A 22273-nucleotide genomic window follows, 5' to 3' on the forward strand; every position below is an offset into this window, starting at 1 on the left:
ATTCCTTTATCTAGTGAACTTGATCTACACTACAGCTACAGAAGGAGGTTTTGAATGAAAGAAAAATACACAGCCGGTCTTATCTCTTTTGGAAGGAAGCAGACATCACAGTGACCCCCTTAAGTTTACAATGGAGGCCATCTTCGATAACTCGTCACTTCCTTTCACAGACACACCCCAAACAAAAACAAACACAAGCAAGCAAGACATGGATTTTAAACTATTTTGTGGACAAACTAAACATATCCTTTCCTTCCATATGAACTGTTTAAAAATCTAAACTACTCTTTTTTTATGTATGATACGCATTTCTACATACAATACACAAACACTACATGCATTGTATAGGAAATGACATAACATAATTCAGTCACATGATGCCAGTAGCCTAGCGTGTAATGTATGTTCTGAACTTTGCATGTTCAGACACCATTCTTTCTAAAGGAGCCAAGATAGGGACTAAGGCGCAGAATCTAATATGGCAATAAAGTCAAAAGTTACAGGAACTCTGAGGAAGTGTCAAACCGACATAAATACGACAGCCACGTCATAACCCATACACTGCACAGCCCCGTGACTGATGATCTCTGACAGTAGCCCCCGCCCTCCGCTAGAGACTGGCTTAAACGACCTGACACGGCGCTGTGGAATTTAGTCTCTCCCAGCCTCCTCAAGTCTCCACAGGAAACCAGCGCTGCTCGCTCACCATCTGCTGTACTGTAAACTAACAGGGGAGAGAAAGAGGCCACTGAACCGTCACTGAGGACCCGACCACCACTAGGACAGCAGTGGGGGAGAGCTGACCGCTCATAACACCAAGGTGTCCAGATGCTGAAAACTTCCTGAGAGGGGAAGATGTAAACCTCCTCACTAAATTTGGAAGGAAAAGGATCAAAGGAAAAGACATGAAGAAATCACTCCTGGTGTTACTGATCACACTTGTGCTACCGACGCTCTCGATTCAAGACAAAGGTAATAACAATGATCTTGAAAGGTTTTGAAATATTATTTCTAGAACTTGTTACATATGAAATACTTTGATGAAACCATGAATTATTTTGAAGTACCAGACACTTATATAATTTATTAAACTACAGTCTACAACTTCTTGATTGAGTTTGAAACTATAATGTCAGAGAACCAACAAGTGTTTTTCAATGTTTACAGACACACGTGATCATGAAAAAAATGTATTTGTATAGATTATATATGGTTTTGGGATTTGGCAGATGCCTTTGTATGTATATATGACATCACAACACTGGGGAACAGGCATGTTCTGTCAAGGCAACGGGGTCATATGAGGGTTAAGATAATTTACAGCGCCTGTGTGTTTGAACATGTTTCCATGAACGCTTCATGAACTGAATGAATTTCTCCCTTTTTCTCACACACATCTGGCTGTTGTATAACCAAGACAAGCGGCAGAAACATGGCAAAACTGGCTCCGGCTGCCCTCTCAACCCGAGAACCTACAACGGGTGGAGAACCTCCACGGGCTCCAGCTTGGACAACTGCACCAGCAACTTCAGCCAGCCTCCAGATGAGCTGGAGCTCAGCTCCCAGAATGCCAAGGAGTACCTGAAGGGCATCCTGAGCACCAGACTACTGCCCGCGGCCTACGTGCTCATTATGGCCGTGGGCATCCCCTCCAACATCTTCGTCCTCGCATGCTTGAGCGGGCGCTCGCGGACCTGCTCGGGCGCCGTGCTCCACCTCAGCCTGGCCACCTCCGATCTCCTCCTGCTCACGGTGCTGGCCTTCCGCGTGCACTACCACCTCCACGGCAACGACTGGGTGTTTGGCGAAGCTGCCTGCCGCCTGGTCACCGCGTGTTTCTACGGCAACATCTACTGCTCGGTGCAGGCGCTCATGTGCATGAGTGTCATGCGCTACCTGGCCGTGGCGCGGCCCTTCCTCTACAAGGGCCTGCCTAAGCGTTTCTGCGCCGCGTTGGCCACGGTCATCGTTTGGCTGGCGTGCGGTGCTGCGATGGTCCCTGAGCTGCTTGTGCATCACACCTACCAACTGCGCGGACTGGACATCACCACCTGCCACGATGTGCTGCCCTACTCTGAGGAGCCCTACACCTTCCTCATGCCATATCGCCTGGGCATGATCGTCACCGGACTGTTGGTGCCAGCAGTGGTCATCGCCTTTGCGTACGGCTCCATCGTGCGCCACCTAGGCCGTTCCAGCTGCGACTGGTCACTCTACGTCAGGGCCAGCACCCTCGTCTTCGTCATCTTCGTCCTCTGCTTCACGCCCAGCGTGGTCATCCACGTCCTGCACTACATCAAGCTGTACACGGCCCAGCAGGACCACTTCTACGACTACTACGGCATGGCTGTGTGCCTGTGCTGTTTCCACAGCTGCCTGGACCCTTTCCTCTCCTACATCCTGTCCAGGACCACCACCTCCAAGCTGCACGTTGTCACCATCAGAAAGAAGCCCAGAGGGATGTCTGTGTTTATCTGAATTTCTGGGAAGCCCCATGGGCGTTTGTCTCTACACGGATGTGGTGGGACGATAGGACAACACAAAATGACCCTAAACAATGCACGCCTGGGACGGAAACACAGTGTGCTCCACTACTCCTATATATAGGAAACCAAAACAAGCCAGTGCGTTGCAACTGCTTCCGAACAAAATGGCTGCCTCTCTGGCTGGACTTGATATTTTCTCAGGACAGGTTTTAGAAAGCATATCATTTCAGCCTCTACGCCTTCAATCCTTCTGTCAACATCCCTTGGACTGTTAACAGGCAACTCTGTATCCTGAGGCAAATGTTCTCATCACTTAAACTTAATGCGTATACTTGCATTGTAAATATGTCAGTCTCCTTCATCGAATCTGCTAACCTTGTGTGTATATGTGTGTGTATGTGTGTGTGTGTGTGCATGTGTGTTTGTGTGCATGCATGTGTATAGCTAATTTCCCTTCACGGGACAATAAAATATATATTTTTCAATCTCTCTAACTCTGGTTGCATAACAGTCTATGCCTTCAACATATTAACACACCACTTTTACTTGAAAAGAGAAAGCAATTGCTTTTCACAGAGAGAGAGAGAGACTGCATGTGTTGAGCATTCTGCTACCTTGCATATGAGGTCCTTGGTGTGCAGCAGTACATCGTGATAGTGTTTGGCTGTGTCTGGATTCACACCCTGCAGTTTGGCAGTGGGCAACAGGAGGGCAGCGAGAGTTTTTTCCATGTCACCTGAGTTCAGCGCATCATTGATCTCAGCTATTGCTATGACTCCTGCACACACAATATGAAAACATGTTATTTGACCTTCTCGGTTCAATTACACCAAGCAACTGCATTTACTGTATCAATATCAATCCGTTCATCACGCTCATGTCCAATAATCTAAATAGCCAGTTAACTAGCAGTTGATAAGGCTCTGACAGGTTGGGGCCAGCTCAAGGCCTTGGAATCAGCTGCTATGTTGCACTTGCATGACGCTAGGAGAGCTGAGACCCCTTACGTTCGTGCTCCTCGTGGACTTGCTGGTTGACCGTGTCGATGCACTTCTGGACGTCGTTCCAGGTGAGGAACTCCTGGCCCAGTGCTAAAGCCTCTACCCTCAGTGTGATCAGCGTGTCTGCGTACCTGAGGAGGTGAAAGAATGAACAAAAGAATGGAAGAATAGATGTATGCATGTCCTATAGTTCTTTCTGGGTATTTACACTACCAGTGACCTGGGTGATGTGTCTACAGCTATTAAGCTCCAAACCGCTCACCAAGCAAGTTACAAGAAGTGTAACTTTCATGCTATTTAGTATACTCTTCATCAGCGTGAAGAATGTAGAAGTGTAACTTTCATGCTATTTAGTATACTCTTCATCAGCATGAAGAATGCAGAGGTGCTGTAGAGAGTACTAAATACCAAATACCACAGTGATTTTTCCCCCCCCGTTATCTTTCAATGAGCAATTACTGCTGGGCAGCAGCAGCAGCAGGTTTGTGTGGGGAGCAGGTCAAAGTAGCCAACGTCCTTTACACCATAACAAGTCTCAACTACGTTTAACCCTTTGAGGAGAGTAGTCCTTTTGGAATGATCTTGCCTCCTGGTACCTAACTGTTGGTATGGGTTTAAAATGAAGTTAGGCTTCTATGCGTGATAAGCTCTGAATGAAATTATAATTTTTAATTATTTTGGTCATGTTGCATGACACACAATGCTATAGGCTGTAGTGATTATGTATATACATGTAGTGATTAAAATTCCGGTCCACACTTACAGTCTATTTCAACTGACCCAGACAGTCTGGGCTAGAGACTGCCCATATCGGAACCGTCTCCTGCCAATCTCACCTCTGCATGTTCTCGTGGTCCAGGTTGCTGAAACCCAGAGGGGAGTCACACAGCAGCTCGGTGACGGCCACCGGGTCCTTGGTGTCCAGGACTTCGTTCAGCACCGACACGGCCGACAGCATCTCCACGGCAACGCTCAACTCCTCATGTGTGAGGTCAGGGGTGCTCTAAAATAGACCAGATTGTCAGATAGACCCAATAGTCAATCAACCTCGCTTAGAAACACTGGCCAGTCGAGATAGGAATTCCTCACTGTGATATAGACACTGTGATGAACAGTGACAAAAGGAACACAATACATAATTTGCAAAGCCAAATTCAATCTCCCAATGCTTCTACACAAGGCCTGCCATAGTCATACACTGCCTTGTGTAAAAGGTATCTCTCTAATGTCTATGTGTAAATGTAAATGATTAATGATGATGTCCTGTAGATGTGTGTGATATGATGTTGGCTACCCTGCTGCCCTGGATCTGCAGGCTGAAGAGCTCGTCCTGGTAGAGCTTCGCGGCGCTCTGGTACACGATGGGCAGCTGCGCCTCAGGGTTCATCAGCTGCTCCACTGTCTCCTCCGCGTTACCCAGACGAATGGCTGCGTTGATGGCAACTATGGCCTCCAGCTCTGCATCAACACACACAGAGATCACTCATCATGTGTACGACACAGACACACTGTCTACAAAGAGCTACCACTTCATTGCTGGAGATACTAACAAATACTGACACTGGAAAATACCCAACTCAAAACGTAAAAAACCCCATATAAATCCACAAATACTAAAATTCATCAACTTATTCTTCTTTTGAAATCTCTAACTCCAACAGGGAAATAACTGGACATGGAACCAAAGTCTTGTGGGGGGAAGTGGGGGATTGGTGTGAATAGGGTCGATTTCATGACGATGACGTACTTCTCTTGTCAGCATCAGCACATTCGTTGCAGGAGCTGACGACTCTCTGGATCTCCTCCCTCTCCAGCTGCACGGCGTAACCGGCATCCTACACACGGGCAGCAAAGGACAAATAAATTAGAAACCAGAAGGACCAAATCACAGGAGTCATCAGACAGACAGTAAAGATGCCAAGGATTTTTGTGGTGGCTGTAAACGTATAGATCGAAGTTGTCTATAACAGTATATTAACTGCATTTGGAAACTGAGTCTGAAAAGGCCTGAGCCTTATCTTCAGCCAGGGACAAGGAAAAACACTGGTAGTAACAACTAGCATCAAGCATAAGCCATGTTGACAAACAACAGCCACCTGATTTCTGTGCTCCTTGTGCGTTGTGAAGTGGTCCAGGTACCAGCGGGCGTTGGGTTCGGAGACCCCGACCAGCCCCAGGGCCGGCATCCTCAGTGCTGCCAGGAGCGCAGCCTCATCCCAGGCATCGATGGCCTGGTTCACCTGCCGCACGGCTGCTTGTGCTGTGGAGAGAAGGAAGGCTCAGACCATCGCAGAGTGGGTCATCTTTGGTCATTTCTGACTATGAAACATACGATTTGTTAACGGGGGTGATTATTTTGTGAATCGAATGCAATGAACTTCTAGCAACTCAAGCAGTCTCACTAATGTATTGCTGTTTATGCACTTCAACACGTGTACTTACAGCCTGTTTTGAGTGGGCTACAGTGAGTGATGGTATCGCCCATGTGTCAAATCAAAATATTGTAAATGCAGTTTCGAAATTCAGCTGATAACAAACAGTATTGCTAACTTTTCTTGACTGGAGATGTGGATAGATTTGCAAACAGAGAGAACAAACCAAGCCGAGTCACAAGTTCAGGAATCTGAAATCTAAATGTCAAACGGAAAGTGCTGGAAATAGCATTACCATCATAGAATTACTCTCAGACTGTTCCCAGAACTTTCTTACAAAACAATGGTAAACCACAAAGGTTTAGGAAAATTTACTTCTCACTGATTACTGCTAGTGATGAAACCTGCCTCTTATTCTCTACAGTATGATGTTGTGAAGTGTGGGTTAGTGGTTATGTATAGGTTTCACTGAACCAATCCAGGCCTTGACCTTGGTCCAGAGGTCCCTGGCTGCTGGATAGGAAACCATACACATCAGCTCTCACAAAGGTCGTACGTACTGTTCACAAGGTTGATAGCGCTCTGGATCTCCTGCTGTGTGAGCAGTTCCTCGTAAACATCTCTCTCCTCAGTAGCGATGGATGACCGCTGTGGACAAGGAGGCACATGGAAGTCGTTAGGAGTTTGGAGATGAGTAGAAAAAAATACACTGCGCATGGATGCTATGAACCTACATTGTTATCAAGCTGCTGCATCAGACAGACAAATTACAGTCCTATTAGTTAGTCAGTCATCAACACTGGGGCCGTGGCCCACTGGTTAGCACTCTGGACCTGTAACCGGAGGGTTGCCGGTTTGAGCCCCGACCAGTGGGAACGGCTGAAGTCCCCTTGAGCAAGGCAGCTAACCCCTCACTGCTCCCCGAGCGCCGCTGTTGTAGCAGGCAGCTCACTGTGCCGGGATTAGTGTGTGCTTCACCTCACTGTGTGTTCACTGTGTGCTGAGTGTGTTTCACTAATTCACAAATTGGGATAAATGCAGAGACCAAATTTCCCTCACGGGATCAAAAGAGTATATATACTTCTACTTCTACTGACTAGAAAGATTTTCCCATGCGGTTATTTAAAATGCACAGGGAAAACATGCCTTAATAAGTAATTACTGATTTCCTCGCAACCTATGTTGGGAAACATACTCAAAAGTATGTGGGCCTCTGGTCTGTTTCAGCTGATGTCCTGACTGGACATAAGCACCCCAAGGCCAGAGAGGAGGGGAAGAGGCTGTTTTCTTTAGGCATGCCTGCCTGATGGGAAAATGCACTGGAATGCTGAAGCTCATTAAAGTCTCCAACAGGAGTCAATGTGTGATCACTCACCCGAATAAACCAAGTTTGTCTTTATATATTTTTTTTCCTCAGACTATTAAAAAGATATTAGATCTTGCCACATAGGTTGCAGCAGTCATGCCAGAAGCATTATTCTAATATCTGCAAAGTCAAATCATTGAGCACCAAAACATCTTGACAAAGGTCTGCGTATGGGAAACGTGGGAGGCCTTCTAGAAGTTACAGCGTGTTCTTGTAAATAAGTCCATCTGGCTGAGTTAGCAGCGCTGAGAGCTCTAAAAACAACCGCTGGAGCTGGGCGGCGGGAACCGGAGCTAAAGAGGCCAGCACAGCAGTAGAGGAGGCGAGAGCTGCTCTCCACAATACCCCAGGGCCTGCTGAGTCATACCCCAGGTGGGGATACAGGAAAGTAGAGAGAGAGTGTGTATGTGTGTGCGTATGTGTGTGTGTGTGTGTGTGTGTGTGTGTATGTGTTTCTGAGTGTGCGTGTGTGGACTGCTGTTGTTGGTGCTGTTGTGATCTCCATGTAAACCCCTTACATCAAACACATGTTTGTTTTCCTTTCTACTAAAAAACAAGTGAAGTCATCTGATGGCAGATTTATCATTCCTAAAGAGGAACAGCTTGAGTGCAGAATGAATCGACTTCATAGGGAGGGGAACAGAGACGTGCTTTACCCGCCCCGATGTCTGGTCCTCTTTGGTCCTCTTGGCATGGCTGAGGGCATCCTGATACTCCTGAGCCAGGGCGCTCTGTGTGTTCCTCAGCATGGCGTTGGGGTTGCTCAGGGCCTTCATGGTACCCTCGGCCTGACCCTTGTCTATGGCCTCGTTGATGGCAAATACAGCAGCATGTACTGTAGATAAGGGAGTAGACATATTTCAGCCGTAGCACCAGGATCATATGAGGAGAGCTCGATTCCATTGTCTTCATACTCGAGTGTCATAGCCATTCTTTAGCCTGTACCGTAGGGTGCCCAAACATCTATTTATCAGAATAACGATTCCACTTATTGGTGTCCATCGTTAAAATATTTAAGTAGAATGTTTAAAGAACTGAATGATTGAAAGTGTAGGGGTGATGTGTCCATGCAATAACAGTCCCACTGAAAGTAATTGCTTGTTGTAACTCCTTTCCAAAGACGCCTGTTTTACTCACGTGCTGCCTCGTCCACTGACAGCTCGTCGGCCAGGATGCCACCGATCTTACTGAAGGTGGGCATCTGGATGCCATACTTGTCCAGCTCCTTCCTCATGTTACAGATCTCCTCCTCTGCAACAGGGGTAGAAAGGAGACACACATCATTGGGGATGGGCACACACGTGTGTGATCGTAAACAAAACTGCAACATGACATCCACTTCATTTTCTTTTTTATGCCCACTGAGATGTTACTGCAGGACTGCAGAACCAGACATATGATCCTCTTTTCTAAGGTGGCACTGATTTGCATTCATGAAAAAAAAAGCAGTTTAGTCATAACTTTTATTACTTCAATTGTTTAGCCTCCGCACGAGTGTTGAGCTCGGAGTAAAAGCCTGGACACACTTCTTTACCTCAGATCCTCCTCAGAACACTATCAGGCAGCATTGTGGGGAGGGAAGGCTGACATTCAGCCCCAATTAAAAGCAAACAAGGCTGCCTGATTACCTGCCATTACAGTCTGCTACAACCAATTAATCATAAGACATCTTCGACAAGTCTCTCTCTCTCTCTCTCTCTATCTCTCTCTCTCTCTCTCTGCCTCTCTCTCTATCTCTCTCTCTCTCTCTCTCGCTTTCTGCCTCTCTATCTCTCTCTCTCTCTCTCTCGCTTTCTGCCTCTCTCTATCTCTCTCTCTCTCTCTCTCTCTCTCTCTCTCTCTCTCTCTCTCTCTCTCTCTCTCTCTCTCTCTCTCTCTCTCGCTTTCTGCCTCTCTCTATCTCTCTCTCTCTCGCTTTCTGCCTCTCTCTATCTCTCTCTCTCTCTCTCTCTCTCTCTCTGCCTCTCTCTCTCTCTATCTCTCTCTCTCTCTCTCTCTCTCTCTCTCTCTCTCTCTCTCTCTCTCTCTCTCTAGCCCTGCGGCGGTGCTTACCCTAGAATACCGGCTATTAACCTTCCTCACTTTGCTGGGCTTATGTATGAATGTTTTATGCCATATTTACTACAGATAATTGGGAACTACCACAATTTGGAAACCATGTATGATAACTACACAAAAGTTCAGAGAGGGAAAAAAATATGAACTGCAAACATAGGCATACATCTAAATTACCATTTAATGAGGTTATGTGCTAAACTGAAATGAGTTTGCCAAGTCCTTACCTGTAAAGTCCACCTTTCCCAGGAGATCCTGGATCTGAGGGGCGATTCCGAGTTTATACAGATACAAGCTAAAAACAGAAAAGAAAGACACAACAAATGATTCACAAATGGCATAGCTCAAACCACACATCATGGAGAAAGATGGCAGCAAACCTTACAGCCCTCAGGCACATGAAATATCACTGCTGTCAAAGGCAAACACAAGCAGACCTATAAAATATATAATGACACAGTCAATCGTGACCACAATCACCATAAAAGTAGGCCTAACATGGGGAAATGAAGCAATCAAAGCTAGCACTGACACTCGCAATATTACATTGTAAAAAAAACCTGTGTCCTTTATTCAAGATCCATAATAAATCTAAAGAACATCTGCACTAAGGCCTAGGATCATGCTAGTCACCAACATCTTTAAATAACACCCTAATGCATCTGACAAACACAAACATGAAAGTAACTCAAAGCTGAAACTAAGTGGGTTCCTATCTACAGTATTAACTGCCTAACAAACGAATACCCCTTAATCATTGCTTTTTTTCTTTCTGTCAACAGTTTTACAGTTGGTGTCTTTCAAGGCTTTAGAAAATATAAAACACTCTAGATTATCCAATAACCTCCCTTTGATAAGTCTGTTACATATGAGGCACTCTGTGTAAACACATGGACTGCACTGACCATGTTTCTTCCACTAGAGGTCAGCAGCGTGCCACTTCACGGCACTTCCTAGCGCAGCCGCCAAATATGGTCATGCGTGTGCTGCATTACGGCCTGACACAGGTAGCTTGAAACTGCATTAAACTTTTATCTGCAGGAGTTTGGAGGATAAGTGGCCATGAATTATGGAAAGGGGGGTGGGGGCACGAAGCAGAGCATTGTGCTGCGTCACAAGGGTTTCTGCCTGGTGAGGAAGACACCTCAGACGTGCTTCCGCTACCTTTGACCCCCGTGGACGCAAAACCGAGGGAGAAATCTATTATGGAGGAGTTTACGGTACAGACAACCGTGGGGCCAAAGGTTTAATTGTTTAACCCTTTCCTGTGGGGCTCAGACACAAGAGTTCAGCGGCCTGGAGCACCAAGCGGCTGATTTCATTTGGACTGATAACCAGGAGATCATATGGCTGGGAGGGAGGGAGGATTGACTTTCTCCTGAACACTGATAGGCCACTATTATGTGTTGATGTAGAAAGTCCACAAACACATACCTACAGAGCAAATACGCATTCAATTTATATCGAATAAAGCCCGCTATCTGTATTCTTTCTTTTAATCTTGTGTGTACACACCCTTAGCGGTCATCAACACCCATGGACAACCCAGACACACACACACACACACACACACACACACACACACACACACACACACACACACACACACACACACACACACACACACACACACACACACACACACACACAAATCTGAGGCTGCTACTCATGCAGCATATGTATTTTGCGTGTGTATATGACATGTATGTGTGTTTGAGAGTGTGTGTGTGTGTGTGTGTGTGTGTGTGTGTGTGTGTGAGAGTGCATGTACATCTGTATGCACAAATGGTGCACTGCAGAACCAGAAAGAAAATGAGAGGGTCCCTGGTATTTCCCCACTGATGAGCCATAATCAGGAAACCCTGATGCTCTTTCCTTTGACTTTTACTACACGTCCAACACGAGACCAATAATTCATGAGTATGGCCATAAATAATGCATCTACTGTTCCTATTAATAACTCACATTATGTTTAGTCCAGAAAAATCAGAGAGATCTTGGGCAAAGGAACATTTTACATACAGTAGCTTAAGCCTGCACTACATTCCGCTATAACCCAGGTGCAGCTCAGTGACTCTCTATACCCAAACATGAAACAAAGCCATTTTCTTGGACTGACCCTTACAGGCAGGCTACACCAGACACATAACTGAAGCGTTCTGTTCGTAGAGTGTGTGCTGCAACAATTAGCTTCCACTATAATGAGTGGAACTGGCTATACCAGACATGATAACAACGCATTCATTGGGGGAAAAAATTGACTGTACAACTATTTTTACACTCAGCGAACACAGTGCTCAGTTATGTGTCTGGTGTAGTCTGCACCATGCACCATGTCACCAAGCAATCTGCACACAGCAACCATGAGGTCTTTGCCATGTGAAGTGTGTGTGCTTAACTCTGCTTAATTAGCTCTCAATGCCAACGCAAATGCCTAGGCCTTATCACTGTAAGGCCTTCACAGAGGAGGCTGGGTAATTACCCTAATGCACAGATCTGTGTGGTCTGGGTAAGCCATAGAGGCACACTTTGTTTTCAAATCCTACACACAACACAGATTTGGCACAGGCTTAGCGTTAATGGCTACACTACAACATAACAACAATATATCAAAGAGAAAATAAGCAGGAATGAGGAATGGTACAAAATGTGTTTAAGAATCAGAACAGTATCATTGATGAAACAAAAAAGGTTGTTTAAAGGTTGGTAATGTTAATCTAATCATTTGTATATCATTTTGTATTTAATATTTGAATATCTACAGATTGTTTCATTTTCTCATATAGAGTTCTTTTTCAGTATAGTTCTTTTCTATACTGTTGGTGGCCCCACAAGGGGACAGAAACTGTCCCTGATTTGTCCTTACAAAAAAAAGGCATGAGGAAGGGCACACAGGAAGTACTGACAGGAAGCACTGCAAGCAGACAGGAAGTGACTGCACCGGGAGATGGGTTTGGTCTGCTGAGCCGCATGTGCCTATCACATAAAGACAACAACACGAGCACTTCCAGCTAAGTTTCATGACACTGTTGTCTCAACCGACGCTGCGCCCTTCTCAGAAATCTTTCATTTGCAGTGTTATCAAACCAAAGCAGCGGAGTTCTCATTTCAAAAGAACAGCTTGGTCTCTCTGAAGATCTCTGCCACTGAAGATCTCTACTGACTTCTAACTGACGTTAATCTAGAGAGAGACACATCGACATTCATTGGAATCACAATTATCTCACAACTGATTAAAAAAATAACAGTGTTAAGCGCTCCAACTCAGTTTGAAATATTGGGTCTAGGCATATATAAGGGTGACTTCCAGACATCTCCATAAATCCAGCTCTTGGACAAGAGAGGTGGAGAGTGGTCCAGTGGGGGGTGGGGTAGATTTATTTGATGGGCGAGTGGTGAAAGGGAGGAAACACATAAATCCATTCACTGGAAATCTCCCCCAAACACACACACACACACACACACACGCACACGCACACAGACACACACACACACGCACACGCACACAGACACACACACACACACACACACGCACACAGACACACACACGCACACAGACACACACACGCACACAGACACACACACACACACACCATTTCTGCCTTACCTCAGCGCGTGGATGCAGTAGATCACCTTGGGCATGTTTTTGCGGTCGTACACATCTGTCGTTTCGGGGTAGAAGATCTGAAAGGGGAAACCATGTGGTTAATAGGCGAGTCATCCTCACTGAGAGGCCTTGGCCCTGCACAGGACCCCTTGGGTGAAACAGACACAACCCAGGGGGTAGCTGATTCTGGCTTGCATCTGGGCCAAGATCTGGCACCGCATCAGGCCTGGATCTACTCAAGAGTTAGCAGCACTCTGGGTATTTACGTCACCAGCACCGCAGACGGATCATCTGCATCCCACTTTCATAAATCCACTAATGCTGTTCCACTAGAATAAATATCCTAGGGGGGCAGCCGTGGCCTACTGGTTAGCGCTTCGGACTTGTAACCGGTTGTTGCCGGTTCGAACCCCGACCAGTAGGCCACGGCTGAAGTGCCCTTGAGCAAGGCACCTAACCCCTCACTGCTCCCCGAGCGCCGCTGTTGTTGCAGGCAGCTGACAGTGCTATTAGTGTGTGCTTCACCTCACTGTGTGTTCACTGTGTGCTGAGTGTGTTTCACTAATTCACGGATTGGGATAAATGCAGAGACCAAATTTCCCTCACGGATCAAAAGAGTGTATATACTTACTATACTATATAAGGACATAGCGAATGTCTTCTATCATATAAATACACAATTACAGCCTCAGTCAATGACATCAAGTTGGTAGAGAATAATATAAGGCTTTATGGACACCTTATCTGGCTAAACACTTGAAATAATCCACCATAGTGACCCTTTGGCATGCCAGACCTATTACACTTTAACTAAGTTTAACTAGGTAACTACAACACGTTCTCAGTCAGTCAGAGACATGCAGATTACATAAGTCTCTAAGTAACTGCAGCCACAGACCTTGAGCATGATGTAAGTGGCCTGGCAGAGGAGACAATGTTGTTCTCCTTTTCCATTTGGTCAGCAGTGCTGGTTTGTTGGGGTTTTGGTGTGTTGGTGTGCTGCTGTGGTTATGCCCCCAGGGACATTTGTGGACAGTTGGTGACAGTGACTGTGTTCACATCCCCTCTGGGGCGTACTTCAGATAGGGCTTGAGAAAAGGCCCAGATGTTTGATTACAGCAACAACTTTCCGACACACTGCTGACTGAGACTGATTAAATGACTACAGAGTCGGTGCCTCTGGCAACTCTATTGCACCTCTATTTGCTGGCTGAATATTTAAGGGAATTGATTGTGGCACGACACTGAATGGAGGGTGCATCTCACATTCCCATTCATCTTTTACAGGTGTACCCCAGCGTGGCCCGACCCCTCCATGAATTATGCCTTTGAGATAATTGCCCTATCAAGTTCCGTCCCAACTGCCTGATGCAGCAAGTCGACGAGATAGGCAGACAGCTTGTACGCCACAGAGGGCACGTTGCATTTGCCTCAGAATTTGGGACCCTGAGGTGGGAAATTGCCAAGCCCGAGTCGACTGCCTTCCAGTTCAGAGTCAGAAAACTGACCATTGTTGAGAACTGTTAGCAATACTAGTTGTTGTCCAGTTGTCAATACAGTTGATAACAACGCTTTAGGCATTTTACAGCAGCGTAGCAACATCTCCATAGTTACAAGTTGGACAGTACTGTGTGTACAACTGACTTGATGAAACTATAATACAGAAGTGCAACTTTCTCACTTTTGATATACGGGGCAGCCATCTTGGATTCAAGAGGCTCATACAGCTTTTCTAGTGGGAAGATCTTTAGGGAGCATTCCAGTTGATACTACTCAGAGCAACAAGCTTACCTTCCATGCACTTGTGCACATCTAAATTGGAGTCAGCGACTGCCTGAATACATGTTTGTACACTTACATAAGGAGGGATTTGTTGGAGACTGTACACATGAGTAAAATAAACTCAATGAATAAGTATGCATGTGGATTATTCATTGAGTTTATTTAATTTGTTTTAATTATGCATCTGGATTTAAGGTAACAGGACGTTAAAGAAAGAGAGAGACACTGAAAGAGAAAGTAAGTGTGTGTGTGTGTGTGTGTGTGTGTATGTTGCCACATCCGTGCTAACAGCACCGGAAGGTTGGAGACGCCCAGCCTCACCTTGGGCAAACCAACGGACTCCATTGCCCTGAGCCACTGCACTGTGTTGTCTGTGTGTCTGAAGTGAAGTCCGGTCCTCTGCACACAACACAAACACAGACACACACACACACACACACACACACACACACACACACACACACACACAGATATAGTTACTATACACCAATCAACAATTGTAAACAAAAGGAAAAACTTATAATCAAACGTTATGTGAAATTTTAGTCTGGGAAGTTTAGCAGTGTTGAACTTCAGTTGGGTGTCAGTTTAGTTTACAGTATCTGAACTGGTCAAAAGTAATCTATATTGCCAATTTAATGAGAGTAGATTATTAGTTCCATTATTTGCCAATGAGGTTGAACACCGTATGCTGTGTCAACTACAAACATTTCAACATTCATGCAAGCTTAATCTTGCTGAGAGAAACAGTGTGTGTGTGTGTGTGTGTGTGTGTGTGTGTGTGTGTGTGTGTGTGTGTGTGTGTGTGTGTGTGTGTGTGTGTGGTGTTGTGTCAGCTGAAACCCTGAGTGGAGGGGGCGGATCATGCCTATCCCACGCTCCCAGAGAGAAGAACGGTGTGTGATGTGGGGATGTCTGTCTACTGCATTTATTGCAAGCCACTTCCTGTGTGCCTGGTTATATATGTGTACTGTATGTGTGTGTGTGTGTGTGTGTGTGTGTGTGTGTGTGTAAGTTTGTGTAAGTGTGAGTTTCACTGGATGGGCGGCACATGCCTACCCCCACAGTTCATTATTATGTCAACAAGCACTTCTCGTCAGCACTTACAGCACTTACTCAAGACCAAAATCATCACATTATGCTCATGTCCATGTCCATGCTCATGTCCATTCCTTGACTTCCTAACTGCCCCCCGTCTGTCCACTACTTTCCTATTGTACCTTTCTGCTATTATTCTATGGCCACTTAACTCATGCATGACACATGGGAAATAGATTTTTGCTCATCTGTCCTCTACTATTTACAATATCCACACAGCCGATGGTCAGTGGTGCAGAGCTGAATCAAACCAGTAGCATCAGGGCATCTAGAGGTGGAATATTAAGCGTGTTTCACATGCACACCGCTATAATCAACTTGGCTACACTGAATTATTTTGGTGAATGACAACTGACTGAGTGACTTTGGCAAACTGCGAAATTTGCTAACTTTCCTTCTATGTTGGCACCAAACTACGTTACTGTTCCAGCGGTGCACTCGAGACGAAAGCTGAGCTGTTGCATACCCTGTAGCGGGACTGGTCGCGGTCGTAGATCTTCTTCTCAGACACCATCTTGGGTGCGAAGAACTTGCCGAGTTTGCCGAGGTAGACTCCGTTGCGCAGGCCTTCCTCCAGCTCCGTGGTGGGCGGGAGCTCCTCCTCCACACACGCCTCTATCCACCTGAGGACACAGAGGAGAGAAGGGGGGGGAAATACCAGTGCATTTTTATTCTTTAATCGATCATTTTTGTGATTTCTTTTGCCAATCAAATGTACACAAGCACATCTCTGAATCACTTCTTACAAAACAAAAATATTTAATTCTGATTTGATTTCATAGTTCAGTGATTTCTTTTTACATATTGGGCCAAAGGCCATCACTACTATGTGCACATGAAGAGTTTGGTTCTATGGTTATATCTCCATTTTTAAAAACATTAAAAAGTCATGTTATTTAATTGTGTATTTCAGGTAATCAATAGCCAGCTTTACATAGACAATTCTATTCTGATTAGAAATGGAATAACAGCTCAATCAGAATATAAATTGTCATATAAACACCTCAATCGGAATGAAAATTCCTGATCCGATCAGAAAAATATTTATGAAAATGTATTAATATGAAGGATCTAGCATTTTGGAACCAAACACTTCAAATATAACTTCTTAAACTCCTATACTAACACCCACTAGAACACTGTCTTTAAAGGACCAATCAAGGCTCTCAGTCAATTCAGTCCTAAATGTTCAACTTGAAATATTTCTGAGGAGGCACACTGGTGCCCCCATGTGAGGTCACCATCGAAACAAATCCATATAAACAAACATAACCTTGGACCAGCTCTCACACTGGACTCTGTGCGTCCACTTAAAGTACATTTTGGCACCCTGGAAACTCCAGGTCAACATTGGCAATCTTTTTCTCTCCCCTGAAAGCAGTGCAGAAAGTGGTCAAGGTTAAAGCTCCGGCCACAAGAACCACAACAACCCCCTCCCTCCCCCCACACCACTAGGGGTCAGTGTAGTTTACCTCAGGGTGTAGGGCTTGTGCATGTTTCTGTGAGGTTTTCTGTCAGCAATGCGGATTACATAGCTACTTCCTTCCTGCCATGTTCTGGCAATGAAGGCCAGCGCAGAGGAAATCTGGGGTAACCCAGAGTCAGTTCACACACAGACAGACCACTGACACACAAACACACAGCCAGAGACCTCCAGCAGCGTTCTCATGTGGGCTTCAAAAAGTGCTCCAATGAAAGCAGACACACAAAACCTTATTAGTATCAATATCTGAACAACCTCACAAGTATATTTTGCAGTTGCCAAACAAAATGCATGTAGGAGAGCTCTTCGAAGAGAGGGGGTTACACCCAAAGTGTGTCCTATGATAAAAAGGAAAATAAATGAAATTCACTCCCACTAGACAGTAAATATGTATAAAATTCTGATCATAACTTACTGACTCCCTCACTAGTCATACAGTCATGGGACAGATGATAGTAAAGACATTGTCAAAAGTTAAATAGGATACTTCTGTAAATTTCTAAGGCTCGCATTTTCAAACACGTTATGATAGTATGGTACGAACATTTGGATATTAAGAATTATCATGTTAATGAGTCTTTTATGATGTAGGCCTGAATAGGCTTATCCATATCCCTCTACTGTAGGGTACCCCTGGCAAAATATACTGAAATGACAAGACTGTCACACATGTTTGTCTACAAAATAGGCAAAACAATATCAATGCCAGGAATGACAGACACTGAGCAACTGAACATTTTGGAGCTTTGACCTATTCAAACAAAGCTGTATTGTTGTAGCACCAACGCTGATGTTCAACAGATGCCTGTGTGTATGTGTGTGTGTGTGTGTGTTTGTGTGTGTGTGTGTGTAGAGGAGGAATACATTGGGCTCTGGAATGGTTTACAGATTCGGAAGCTTTTTTCATAATTTGTTTAGCAAATCATTACCAACGATCCCTAATAATTTTTGGAAGTGGCAAAAAACAATTGGCACCTAACAATTCAACAAAATAATCAAACCAGTCCAATCCAATCTAGTGGAACACATGTCAACATCTAAAAACAAGCCTACAGGTAACTAGGAGTCCCAGAATATGAGGTGAGGATGAAGTAAGGATGAAGATTAGGGATGCCATACATCTCCAGATTAGGGTAAAGGTCACTGCGTTCAGACGTTCAGAGTGTGCTGAGGAGACATTAGGTCTTGTAAGATGACGTTAACATGGCTGACTAATTCCACCACTGAATGGATAAACACATAGATGAACACATCGATCAAACCCATCAGGTTTAAAAAAAAAGAGACCATGATAAGCAAGGATGGAACGCAGTTAAAAGCAAAATTACAGATGTGCCGTCACTCTCCCAAATGGATGAGTAAAAAGCTTCATCCTAGAGGAAGAAGTTGTGTTTCTCTCGTTATCAATGGATGTTGTTAAGCCTTCAAACAAAACATGGTGTATTCTTTGCTTACAGTAAGTCGGTCGATGTCAAGTAAGGTTACACATTAAACGTGTGGGGGACCAGCACAAGAATGATTCTCCTGAGGTATTTAGGGTATGCCCATGCCACATGGCTTCACAGCCAACAGGGGTTAATCATTTCAAAACCAAGCCTCTCTGGCTGCATCTCTGACTGATATAGTCCTAAGAACCCTTATCCCTAATGCTCTGGACTGTCAAACAGCCACTACCGACACGAGACACTACAGCTGACCTTGAAGCCTGTGGTAGTGAGGTTTTACAAAAACAAAATTCAGGGCCGCCTAGGAACAAAAAAAAAAAAAGCTTTCCTAGTCAGCAGATTTTAAAGTTCAAACCATGACAGTGTGTGGCACCATTTTGTGGCAAACTAGGCCACTATAACCATTGGAGGTGAGAATAAATCAAAACACACACAAGAACCAGGGCAGTGTAAACCACAGTCAGATATCAGTGCTATGCTATGCCACTGATATCCACCAGCTCTATACAGCACTACATGTCCCCTATAGAGCTGATTCAGGAAACAACCATGTTCCATATTCTAATAGGACTCAACTTTGTGCGTTTGTCTCTACTGCACAAAACCCTTTAGTGTTGAGATGTACTGGCATGATGGATTTCAGTGGGATGGTGATTTAGGCTATAGGCTATGCTAGGATATATTCTGACATGAGTGCGTCTGCTTAGTCCAAATAGAGCTGCTTATGTGCATGAGGCCAGCAAGGTCAGTGGGGGTCTGCGACTCCCCATCTCTCAGCCCCTGACAGATTTGCAGCCAGGACTTAGAGAGGCACAGTTAATTAAGAGTTCCAGAGGAAGGGGAGGAGGAGAAGGGGAGTGTGTGTGTGTGTGTGTGTGTGTGTGTGGCGTGCCGTGGTGACAATGCTCCTGCCCAAACATGCGTCAGCGCTTCTCTCCATTAGCCGCCCCCGTCTAAATACACAGATGCATACAAACACACACACACACACACACACACACACACAGAGAGAGACAGACAGTATACATACACATATACATATACACATGCACACTCCATACTCCATCACCCACCCACAAGTACTGTTGTCTGTCAGCACAAAGCGATCTGGATGCCCTGTGTGCCACCTCTTCATCCTCACGGTGATGACGGACTCGCACACGACACCCTGCTCCAGCCAGCCGCTTCAATCGGAAGCCAACTCCACCCTGGAGATGTTTGATACCTACCCTTAGTTCGGCGATAAAGATGGCAGTGACACAGGTGCATAAAGAACCTCTATTCCCCTTTGTGTATGCTGCTTTAAACAAGCTGCATTCTATTTCTTAACGCAGGAACATGTAGTGACACAAATTAGCTCGACTGCCAAACCTAAACTAACTAACCAGACTGTTGACAGAGTGCTATTGATTGTTTTCGAAACAGCAGAGCCATTCATTCAGGGACCTAGAGGTTCCGATGGGAGAACACTCACAGAGAGCCAGTAATGGTCACAAAGATGTGCTTATGCATCCCCAGGTTTCAACCTGGTAAACCAGCTGTCACCAGGAGTATATAGTAGGCTACTCCATGTAGTCTTGCTGCTTCTACCTCTGTGTGCTGCTGCGGTCAGGAGTCTTGCTCAACTGTCACATCTGAGCAACTGTTTCTTTTTTCTTTCCTAGATCAAAGCCTAAACTACCGAATATGGTCTGCCCTGTAATGGCTTTAGAACAAGATAAAAGGCTCTAAAAGAAACAGTCAAGCATAGACTTGTCCTCATGGGGCAATTACAAATAATAGTATGATGAATATAAAGGTGCCCAGCAACTGGGAAATAGCCTGTTGTTGCTCCAGTACACTACAACTCTTTGATGGAGCTTAAATGATGATAGTTGACTGACACCAAATGAAATATAACTTGAACAGAGAATATGAATGAATACAACCGGTATGTTCCATGCTTGATAAACCATTTGAAACATACAGCATTCGAGGGATTACTGGTAATCAAAGCAGGCCAGCAAAAATGATGAGTCAATCCCAGTATGAAACAGCATGTCTGTCCGGCTAAACGTAGCAGCGGATGACCCAATGATGGAACAAAGCACATCCTGACAGCGTCTAAACCCCTCATAGTGATCACTACTTCCTGTGGCTGAACAATGCACTTGTGAAAAGCCAACACCACCACGCTGAGGTCCAGAGATGTTTGTAGCCCCACAAGCACCTTCTTCCTGGCATTGTCCAGCCTGCAGAGTAAGACAGAACCTCAATACTCTGAAAAAGAAGGAAAATCCTACTGCTTGTGCTAAAATGGCTTGTAGGGTCAATTGAGTGTCGCGCCTCAAACCAGTGCCGGGTTTAATTCAGACTTATTTAATAAAAAGTAAATTAGTGAAAAGTAGTACAGGATTCCCAGAATAGAGGCTTTGCAGCAGAGTGGCAGAGGAGAGTCCAGACGAACAAAAGAGGAACAACTCCCTCCCTGACAATAAGTCATTAAGCCTATTTTATTTCTATTGATTGTAGTTATTGTGATTTAATATGAAGATGTCAAACTTATGCTCTCCTGTACGTGTACCTAAGTGCCGGGGTAAGCCCCATGTTGGTTAGCTGAGCCAACAGTGCACACCAGTGTATAACCACAGCTGGTAAATTAGTGAAAAGTGCTACCCAGTGATAAGTGCAAAATGTTTTCGGTCTCAGACTATCATCAGTGCACACTAAAACTAAAATTGCTAGTGCCCATAATTTTTGAGAACAAATATCTGCTGGATTGCAAACATAACTCATACATGTATTTCAGTGCAATGCTTTAGATCTGGAAGTTCTATGGTTAATATACTGATATGGCACATTACTGTGCGGCTAACGTATTTCTGTGGATGAGACAAATATGCTGAACTTTAAGTCCATGTACATGTAAATGTATCGGCCCTATGATTTCTGCAAGGTGGAATGTTCAAGGCCTGCAAATCAAGCTGGTGCCAGAGATGTGTAAACAAACCCGCCCATTCCGTCCACTCCCCATTCCCAGCCACTTAACTACATTTCAGCAGCAAGTTGATTGACATCCCTGGGGTCCAGTTTCTGACTTGATTTATTACATTATTGGTTAAATATACTGTAGGCTAGCAGAGAGAGATCAAGATGGAATACGTTGACAATATTACCAAGGTTGTTCAATGAGCCTGGGTTATAGCTACCCTGGAACAAGCTACCCTGGAACAAGCACATGCACAGAAGATATGCCTCAACAAAACATTACTTGAACCATGATTTACTTTACAGTACTTTAACTGCACTTCAAGCTGAGAGCACGCATTCTCTATCCTATGGACACTGACATCACATTCAATCGATAACAGATATTCATAAATCATAACAAATCAAGACAGCGGGCTATGAAGAGTCAAATTAAAGGAGAATTCCGGTGTGATATTGACCTAAAGTGTATTGAAACATGATACCGAGTGTGAACGTATGTCTCATAGCCCATCTCGGCTTGTCCCCTGCACTCCAAAATCTGGCGCTAGTTAGCCGATGCTACCAACAGCTTTTTCAATAGTGGTGCTTCGGCATCGGGCTAGCCATGC

The 22273-nt window shown here is 44.9% G+C and overlaps 2 protein-coding genes across 4 annotated transcripts in view; one reads left to right on the top strand and one right to left on the bottom strand.

The window, feature by feature from the left end:
* The window catches only part of iqgap2 (IQ motif containing GTPase activating protein 2), a 53117-nt gene that overhangs the window by 22395 nt on the left and 8449 nt on the right, over positions 1-22273 (bottom strand). For all 3 annotated transcript variants that reach the window (XM_042100920.1, XM_042100919.1, XM_042100918.1), the window contains exons 3-15: positions 16234-16390; positions 14991-15068; positions 12888-12964; positions 9508-9575; positions 8363-8476; positions 7882-8060; positions 6420-6507; positions 5584-5747; positions 5235-5322; positions 4782-4945; positions 4324-4490; positions 3494-3618; positions 3101-3264 (exon numbers count right to left, since the gene is read on the bottom strand). In XM_042100920.1, the coding sequence (XP_041956854.1) occupies positions 3101-3264; positions 3494-3618; positions 4324-4490; positions 4782-4945; positions 5235-5322; positions 5584-5747; positions 6420-6507; positions 7882-8060; positions 8363-8476; positions 9508-9575; positions 12888-12964; positions 14991-15068; positions 16234-16390 (1633 nt within the window). The remainder of the gene's footprint in view (positions 1-3100; positions 3265-3493; positions 3619-4323; positions 4491-4781; positions 4946-5234; positions 5323-5583; positions 5748-6419; positions 6508-7881; positions 8061-8362; positions 8477-9507; positions 9576-12887; positions 12965-14990; positions 15069-16233; positions 16391-22273) is intronic.
* f2rl2 (coagulation factor II (thrombin) receptor-like 2) lies at positions 610-2980 on the top strand. The gene is made up of 2 exons (XM_042100922.1): positions 610-972; positions 1418-2980. The coding sequence occupies exons 1-2, from the start codon at positions 906-908 to the stop codon at positions 2476-2478; spliced, it is 1128 nt and encodes a 375-aa protein (XP_041956856.1). The 5' UTR covers positions 610-905; the 3' UTR covers positions 2479-2980.

Source organism: Alosa sapidissima, chromosome 8 (assembly GCF_018492685.1).
Source record: "Alosa sapidissima isolate fAloSap1 chromosome 8, fAloSap1.pri, whole genome shotgun sequence".
NCBI classification, from domain to species: domain Eukaryota; kingdom Metazoa; phylum Chordata; class Actinopteri; order Clupeiformes; family Clupeidae; genus Alosa; species Alosa sapidissima.